This window comes from Photinus pyralis, unplaced genomic scaffold (genome assembly GCF_008802855.1).
Source record: "Photinus pyralis isolate 1611_PpyrPB1 unplaced genomic scaffold, Ppyr1.3 Ppyr1.4_LG6, whole genome shotgun sequence".
NCBI classification, from domain to species: Eukaryota; Metazoa; Arthropoda; class Insecta; order Coleoptera; family Lampyridae; genus Photinus; species Photinus pyralis.
Genome location: NW_022170663.1, coordinates 30,670,224 through 30,679,101, shown reverse-complemented (window position 1 = coordinate 30,679,101; position 8,878 = coordinate 30,670,224). Strand labels below are relative to the sequence as shown.

Below are 8,878 nucleotides of genomic sequence, written 5' to 3'. Positions count from 1 at the left end.
TCCATTTCCACAGAATTCAATATTTGTAATTGTTAGCAAATAATTACAATAAATGCTTCAAAATGTCGTACTTCATTTTCTAAGCAATACGCCAAACGATTAGGGAAAATACACGTACAGCTTCTCTGAAACATTTAGGGTTTAATCAATTACATAATCTAAATCCTTGAAGAATGGAAGCTTGTTTTTTGAAATTCAAATATCGTCCAATCAAGTTCACTTTAATTCAGTCTGGACTAGTACCAACCTAAAAGCGCTAGGTAAATCATGTAGGTTGACGTGTTTTTTCATTTTTTGAAGGTGAACATAGGGATAAATGCATTGGATGTCCACTTAAAAAATTATGTGTATGTCTTTGAATCACTGAAACCATTATATACCTATTGTAGTTAGTTATTCAAATTGACTTATTATATTAGTCAGTTTTCCTAAATGTGACGTAGGTTTCTAGAAACATTTTAATGTTTGTAAATTCACATGTGTTTGTTGCATACGACACGATTTTTTAAAATGCTTACAATCCACACACCCAAAAACGAATGTATGTCTGTCTCAAGGTTGGTATATTGCTAACCTTTTGTCTGTCTGTCCTCCAATTCATTTCAATTATTTATTCATTATGAATCTTCGACAGTTAATAAACATATTATTTCTCCATGCATTTTCCCATTTTACATAAACTTTCAAATGCACTTTACTTTCGATTTGACATTAGTATTTACTCCTAAGGCGCTTTCTTTCGGTGATCCAAACGCGTTTGGATTGTCAAATCACGTTCTTTCGAAGTGTGATCTTATAATCATGATTGCTAAAATCGTGAACAAACTGAACATAAAAGTTTTATGATCACGAATTCCTAACCTATAAATGCAAGGATATTTTTGCTCAAATGTTAGGTTAGTCAATTTTCGTAACTGAAGAGGAGCATAATCGTGCAAGTACTTCCACTTGTATTTAAATTATTTTCATAATCCAAACAAAAAATACCTAATTCGAATGAAAATGTCTACTTTGTAAACTTAACCATACTTTGATTTAAATTCGCGCGTTCTTTCGTAAAACGTTATCCTACGAATCACGATCTCGAAATTATGATTGCGAAGTAGTCGAAAGAAAGCGCCTCTATTTCAGCACAGTGTACATATTAAATATCCGGTATGTTAGTTACCTTGTAGAAAAGTGGGAAGTGTCTCCACTGACATAAACATAACCAAAAAATGTAATATTTGATGTTAAGAAAATTCGATGTTAAGTATGAAGCTTATGCTGCCCTAACGAACGGTGAAAAATTATTAATATACATTTTAGACAATGTCAACAATCACCAAAACTGTAGAGAGCAAGGTTAAAAATAAAGAAAAGAATTTAAAAAAGGCAACCGACTCTAACGATCTAGATACTGTTTTAGACAACGTTAAAAAGATTGATGCGACGTGCTGCTTTACCAAGTGTAAAAAACGTACCAGCGACTTCGGCATAGACTGCAAGTATTGCAGCAGTCGCTTCTGTACAGCGCACGGCTTACCTGAGATACACGGTTGTGGAGAAGCAGTAAGGAGAGACGAGCAGCGTAAATTTCAACATCCCTACACAGCACTGTCTCAGGACAAACATGGGAAAGCTGCTGACAAACTCGCTGCGAAATTAAAGCAAATGCAATTTGAGAGGAAAGCCAAACAATGTACCAGCAAAAGTAAAAAATAAGTTGTTATTTTTATTGTTTATTTAATTTTACACATTCGTCTGCTATTAATATATGTATCAAAAATATGTTGGTGTAATTATTTACTATGTGCAATTAGCAATTTCTCAATTGTGTATGAGTTTTCTGCCAGTATCTCCTTTTGTTTGGTGCCTACTAACTTCATCATTTTCATTACGAGAATGCCCTCCAAAAATTAGTATTACTAAAATTATTGATTTTTTTACATTGTAAATTTAAGAAGTTATCTGTTGCTTTCGTGGAGCTTTCTCCAACTATACTTCTAGTTACTCCGATAGAACCAACGAACAAATCATAGCACCAATGTAAAAGAAAACTTTAAAAAAGCAGAAGCAAAGGTTTTATATATTTTTTTGCTTGTTATATGAAAGCAGTAGTGTTTTTGTTTACCTTTGCCGATTTTGTTTTGTGTTTTTGTTCAGTTCATGCAGGTTCCTTTAGTATTTGAGGTCACTTTGCTTTCTGTAGTCAGTCAGGGTAGTTGAATTTGTTTTAATTCTGTAATTCAAATTTCGTGTTAAAAGGTAATGTGCTTAATTGTAATGGTTCGTTTTATTGTAAATTCTATTGCCTTTAGATACTTGTAGGTTAAGGGAAGGTAACCCTTTCATTTGGTTTTATTTTTACCAATGTTTTCCTATTTTCGATTTGTTTGAGATTGGTCATCTGTTAATAATTTTCATTTGATTGTTTAAACTCATTTGGATTGATTAGCGACTTTAATTCTTTGTGTACGAATCTGACTTTTTTGAGTATATACCTACTAATAACTGTATCGTCTGTGGAGAGATAGATGCCGAAGTGATGAAAGATACTTAGCAGATTCATTTCAAAATATGACTTCAGTCTAAGGTTACCGTATCCAGGACCTTCAGATACCTTCTGGACTGGAGGAGGTCGGACTGATTAACAACGTATTTTATGTACGAGACTTCGGAACGTTATTCTTTCACAAATGGTCAAGTTTTGAAGTTGCTTTTAAATTTACTAGTGTTTGCCATTTTTTATAGCTTACCAAATAAAATAAAATGTTGTATTAAATTAACGTCAGATTTAAATTATTCAAATTCAGGAGTTACTTCCTTGGGTTGTTAATGTTTGTATATTGTAGATGTGATGTGTTTAGCGTTTTCAAATGTTACCTCTCTTACTCCAGATTTTCCCCGTCACGCTCGAATAATGCCGTGCGAGCCAATGGCCAATGCCATTAAATAATTTGAGAGGAAGGCAACAATAAAAATCTGATTTGATTTTGTTAATTTGTTTATTAGTTTTACAAATTCAGTCTGCTGTCATTAATTATACATGTATCAAAAATATTTTGGTGTAAACGTTATTTTAGTAAATTTATAGTGACGAGAACAACACAAAATATTGCCCATAAAAGTATAACGAAGATCCAGACCATGTGCTTAAATGGGCTTTGAAAGTAGTTGGGGGCTGTTGTTTGTATATTTGACGTACAGTATTTTCTAGCGGTCCACACTAGCGCCACTGGAATGATATATTGTATGCATACTCCACCAAAAGATCCTGTGAACGACACCAACGTTGCAACATTGTGTGTAAGTAAACCCACAATAATCGGAGGCACAATGGCCAATGTGGGAAATGTAAGTCGCCTTACAACAAAATGATAACGCTCCAACGAGTGCACGTCCAAAAATAGCGCCTTTAAATTATTCTGTAACGTTATAGCTATTATGGGAAAGCTAGTCGATAATGTAAAAACTGGAAACAGACCTAAATAATACTCGACAATCTTCATAAAAGGGCCCCCTATGTTTAAATTACTCGGTGCAAAATTTAAAGTGTACAAGTCGAATATATAGGAAAAAGCGAAAACACCGGTCAATGACAGTAAGATGTAGAAGGTACAAATTAAAAAATAATCCAAAGCTAATTGGCGCAATATAAACCGCTTCCGCGCGAACGGATTTATTATACCCGGCAAGGAATGGTGGCTCATAAAACTGTAAATGCTAGCACCAATCAGTGCGGGCGTTCCCGAAAAATTAACCACAGGCGGGGACCCTTTCGGTTTAAATTGAATCATTTCGGTGATGGCGATCGTAATCATAATTGTGAATGCAATCCACCTCATCGACGAGGTCAGTATTTGTAAGTATTTGGTTTTTTGAACATTTAGATAACTAAAGGGTCCTACGACAGCTACAAATAGCGCTACAAAAATTCGGTACACTGTCATTTTATCTAAGCCCGTCTGATACCAGCACGGTACGTCGTAGTCATCTGGACCCACAGTCTCGGTAGTATTACATACTATATCACATAACGTTTTCGATATTGCTGTAATGTAAATCGCTAAATCTCCGTATAAATATACGCAAAGACAAATATAAAACAGTGCGCGTCCCACTTTGTTAAAAAATAATCCGGTCATCTCTCCTAATTCTACCTTTTCTCTTAATGTATAGTAACGACTGGGCGTTTGGTTTATCATGGCAGTATTCTCGTTGATATTCTCATCTGTTGAACTCCCGTCGAATGCTTCACTCTCCTGAAATATTACCGTGACAGTTAGTTTCACAATTGGAATTTATATCGAACATCATACAACACTAGATAGGTAACTATTGTATACCTGTATAAAGGGTTACAAGCCATGCCTTATCTGGGATTCGAACTCATGACTGCTGCTAACTAGGCACTCACACATACGATAAAACAATTATCGATATGATTGTCACAAGAATGAACAAGAAGGATTTTTTCCACCTTTGGAAAAAGGGCAAGTACTCATGTGAATTATGTATGTTATACGAGACGGAGCTACACACAGCGAATTTCACTGATTTTAAGAAACTAAAAGATATTGTAACAGTCTTCTTATCCATTTTCTTATGAAGACATAGGAAAAATTCCCACTGAAATATTCATGACCTACCTTCACTATGGTGATCATTTCCATCCAAAGTGAGGGGCTGAAAATAACTTTAGATTTACACCAAAGTGACTGATACAAAATTTTAGCCTTTCATATCTAGCGACGTCTCGCAACGCCGATAGAGACGAGACATTAGACAACCTCGAAAGAGCGCAGAAGTATGTCGGGCGAATTTTTTGTAATAAACCTTTAAATGGACGTTGCTTGCAATAGGAGTTGCCAGTATTACTGGAAGAAGTAACCCTTAAAGAACTTCAAAATATGTGGCTTTAACAAGATGGTGCTCCACCCCACTTTTATCGTGAAGCTAGAGAATATTTAAATCAGCACTATCCTCAAGAATGGATTAGCTGTGGAAGTTTTTGTTGCATGGCCAGCAGATCTTGTCATTTACCCCTTGAGATATTTTTCTGTGGAGTTACGTCAAAGGGATAGATAGGTATGCCTCAAAACCAACGACAAGGACATCAATAGGGAGGCCAATGTCCGGGAAAATATTAAAAGACTTGAAATCTGTATTGAACAAGAAGGGCACATTTTCGAACATGTATTGAGAAAAAACTCATTTTCTTTTGTTACAAAAATTGTGTATTATTAAAATTTTAGTGTAGTATGCTCGGTAGTGTGTATGTTTCATCGTTTACTGTCATACATATGGATATTATAACTTTTTTAAGATTAGAATATAAAACCAGGAAAACCAAAAAATTTCGAAAACTATCAGAGATCGATTTTTTTAACATGAAGTTTTGTAATTTTGCGCCTACAAAGAAAACACACTGTAAATATATTTTTAATCGTTTCATATTCTATTTCATTACTATTTATTTGACTTTTACTTTACCCAGGACAAAAGGTATAGAATAGAGCCTGGAATCAAAATTTAAGTAGTAATTTTGACGCTTGATTCTGCCAAATTCTTCTTATAAATCGAAAATCGAATTATCTTTAAAACTACAAGTTCTTCGTATATTAACCATATGAAATTAAACGCAGAATTAAAAAATGCATTCAAATACAAGGTGTTCCATAAAAAAATGTACCTTCATGGCGCGATACTTTGTGACCGCACCCTGTAGAATTCAAAATATTTTCAAAATGTGGAGAATAATCAACCATATCATAGGTAACACAAAAGCACTCTACCGAAAAATCTTATCTTCAAGGCCTTAAGTTACTTCGCGCAATCGTTGACTCCCCTGTATGTACATTATCCAATAGTGGGAGAAGTGTAATTCATAAAAATCCTTGTTTTTTGATTTTACAAAATTGTGCACATTGTGCTTTACACATTCATTTAGAAGAACTCGGCACAAAATTTTAATTTGAGTAAAAAAGATTTTTAAGTGATTTTAAAGGTTGTTTTTTATCAGAGGTTTATTTTAAGTGTGCAGGGTGATTCAAATTCGTGGATCACCATTGGGATCTCCATAACGGTGGTAGATACTGTGTAGGTTGTACTGATCTTAACCCACCCCAGGCTCGAAGTGAAGATGAGATTTCACGGCAAAGTGGCAACGTTGCAATCCCAGTATCAAAACACGGTTCCCGCTCAAATTTCGAACAAAAGAATGGCACGTGATTGGATCGTCTAAGGTAGGGCCCCCTTACGTTACACGAAGCTAATACAATGAGTCGGGACCCAGTCGGGCAGGAACACTCAAATAAAACGCTGTAATGTCTGCGAGTTTATTTATTATAAACTTATTCTGAAAACCCGGGAATTTGGATGTGGTACATCAAAAGCAAAGCAAGCAAAACCTAAAGGTGCCGCACTCTCGCAAAAGCAGACTACCAAGGAGAAAAAGAGCGCGACTTGAGAAAAAACCTTGGCCTTGAATAAAACCCAAACTATGTAAATCACAAGCAAATTACAACACCAACCACCTAACCAGAACACGTAACACCGCCTTAATTAATGAATGAATTCAAGTAGCAGGGTACGTTTGAACAGTATGCGTAGAGTATTCGTCACAACATGTCATGTACTTCCCTTTAATCGCGGCTAGAAGGCAACTCACTTTTTAGTTAGTCATTGGTTATTCGTTAGGTTTGGACCAACGTCTTCGCTTGATTGCCCTCCTGTTTCACGGTTATATTGTTAGGGGCAACACATTCATGCATTTATTGATATAAGTCACCTTACTAGTTATTCATCTCATTATATACCGAATAGAGTGGTGTGAAGTTTGTAAAAACATGTCTGATCTATTATTCATGTTGTGACGTAACAATAGGCAGTTATGACAATACACAGTGTGCTCGTGGAGCTCCCAATTATGCTCAGTTTCTACATAATGACATTGGTATAAACCCCAGACTGTGTAACTGAGTTAAACATGGTCTAAACCTGAGATATCGTAGACTTCCACAAACACATGGATATTAGTTAACTCCTCGCATGTTGTAAATTACATATTAGCACAATGGTAGATGGAAAATGTCTGATTTAACAAATGGCACAATTCAGATAAGTACATAAGAGTAAACTACATAAAATACTTTACTCGACACCAAAGTGGTTGAATCTTACGCACAAACACAAAGCTAAACTCTATGAATACAACTCAAAATGCAATAATCCCACCACCAACAAGCTTTAACAATCAACAAGTGACGCCAAGTCCCCAAATCCCAAACAGAAATTACAAAAAAATATCGATGGCGATGGCTCATGTCCCCAGAATCTCCAACTACTTGACCGGTTGCATCCGACGTTGAATTATACAGGGTATTTAAAGGGATATAGACATCTCAAGGTTAGGGGGCAAAGTTGCTCATTTTTGTGATTAAAAAAACGCTTTTGAAATTTTTGAAAAATCTTTGAAAATAACTGAAATATCACCGTATTTTCTCTAGTTCAAATGGTTGGAAATGGACGGTTCCCGTTAGCACCTTCTATGGGTACTTTTTTTTTTAAGAATTTGAATCTATTATCGGAATTCCCATAGCATGCTGAGTAGAAGCTACAGGCGACTGATGTCTTATTCAATGGGTAATTAGATCTTGCTGAATCAACATGGCTATGATGGTGATGCATTCAAATGAATTTCTTTATTTGTTCTCTATCTCATTCCGTAAAAATCCAACATGGCGTATATAAGAAATAAGTAAGTGATAGCCTTTAACTTCTACATTTAGCGTGTTACAGAAATTCTGATAACAGATTCAGATTCTTCAATAAAAAGTGCCCGAAGAAGGAGCCAACAGAAACCATCCATTTCTGTTCGTTTAAGCTAGGGAAAATGAAAACGAAATTTTGACTTTTTCAGTTTTCTGGTGATATCTGCATTATTTTCAAAGATCTTAAAAAAAGTTCACATTTTTTTAGTCACAAAAATGGTCGACTTTGCTCCCATTTAACCTAGATTGTCTCTCACCGTTACAGAGATCCCAATGGTGACCCAAGAATTTGAAGCACCCTGTACATGTCAAGTTGTATAACAATTTTTCTATGGCCAAGGGGGTCCTCAGTTCGAATTCGTATTTGAGCATTGAAGTTATGTAAATGTGAGTGCGAGTTGTAAATTGTGCATTGGCAAAAACTCTTGTCCACTTAAAAATAAAAATTCATAAACCAAAATTGCCCCTCGATGCAAAACAACTTTGCCTATCTAGTGCACTATGATCTTTAGTTGTACTTACACCATCCACACGATGAGATTGTATTTGGTTCCAATATATCGCTGCATTTGCACACGCAATCGATTCGATAATAAAAGTAACAGTAACAAATCCAAAAAAGGCAAATAAAATTAAAAACATTGTACTAAACAACCAGCCCGCCCCCGAAAACACAGAAGGCAGTGTCAAAGCGCCAGTTCCAACAATTAAATTGAAGACATAAATTAAGCCGACCTAAAACATCCCTTTTTATATTTTACAGATCTTTAATCATACCTACCCATGGCGAGTATCTTTCACGAGGTCGCAGATCTTGCGGCATTTTCAACACAAATAACTAAATACAATAAAACCAATGGTTATTTGTGGCTAATCATTTCGTTCTGAATCTGGTGTGCTGAGGTGGTTCATACAGATCTTTTCTTCTGATAAAAAAAGTACAACAGCTGTACATTTTTCCAAGTAATTTACGATTTCAGCTGACCAATTATTGTTCAAATTTCTTATCACTTAGATTACAAAAAATGTTTAAACACACATTCACCATAAATAAATAATAAATTTGTAAGTGAGAAGGAACAAATAAAATAGTTTACTTTAAACGTATACAGTGTGGTGTGTGC

General features: G+C 35.2%; 2 protein-coding genes across 2 annotated transcripts; one reads left to right on the top strand and one right to left on the bottom strand.

Moving 5' to 3' along the window:
• The first annotated feature begins 1,311 nt into the window (after positions 1 to 1,311).
• On the top strand, positions 1,312 to 1,704 carry LOC116174589 (DNA-binding protein SMUBP-2-like). Its single transcript, XM_031492527.1, has one exon. The coding sequence runs from the start codon at positions 1,312 to 1,314 to the stop codon at positions 1,702 to 1,704; it is 393 nt and encodes a 130-aa protein (XP_031348387.1).
• A 1,264-nt stretch (positions 1,705 to 2,968) lies between these two features.
• LOC116173937 (transmembrane protein 104 homolog) lies at positions 2,969 to 8,878 on the bottom strand. Its single transcript, XM_031491680.1, has 3 exons — positions 8,536 to 8,878; positions 8,277 to 8,489; positions 2,969 to 4,244 (listed from the first exon to the last, which is right to left on the bottom strand). The coding sequence occupies exons 1-3, from the start codon at positions 8,575 to 8,577 to the stop codon at positions 3,057 to 3,059; spliced, it is 1,443 nt and encodes a 480-aa protein (XP_031347540.1). The 5' UTR covers positions 8,578 to 8,878; the 3' UTR covers positions 2,969 to 3,056.

What these genes read in the sequence shown, in the direction of transcription:
- LOC116174589 (XM_031492527.1), top strand. Translation starts at nt 1,312, where the DNA reads ATGTCAACAATCACCAAAACTGTAGAGAGCAAGGTTAAAAATAAAGAA.
- LOC116173937 (XM_031491680.1), bottom strand. Translation starts at nt 8,577, where the DNA reads ATGCCGCAAGATCTGCGACCTCGTGAAAGATACTCGCCATGG. An exon ending in GTGAAAGATACTCGCCATGG is followed by an intron (nt 8,490 to 8,535) that starts GTAGGTATGATT and finishes GGGATGTTTTAG; the next exon opens with GTCGGCTTAATTTATGTCTT. An exon ending in AATCTCATCGTGTGGATGGT is followed by an intron (nt 4,245 to 8,276) that starts GTAAGTACAACT and finishes GTAATATTTCAG; the next exon opens with GAGAGTGAAGCATTCGACGG.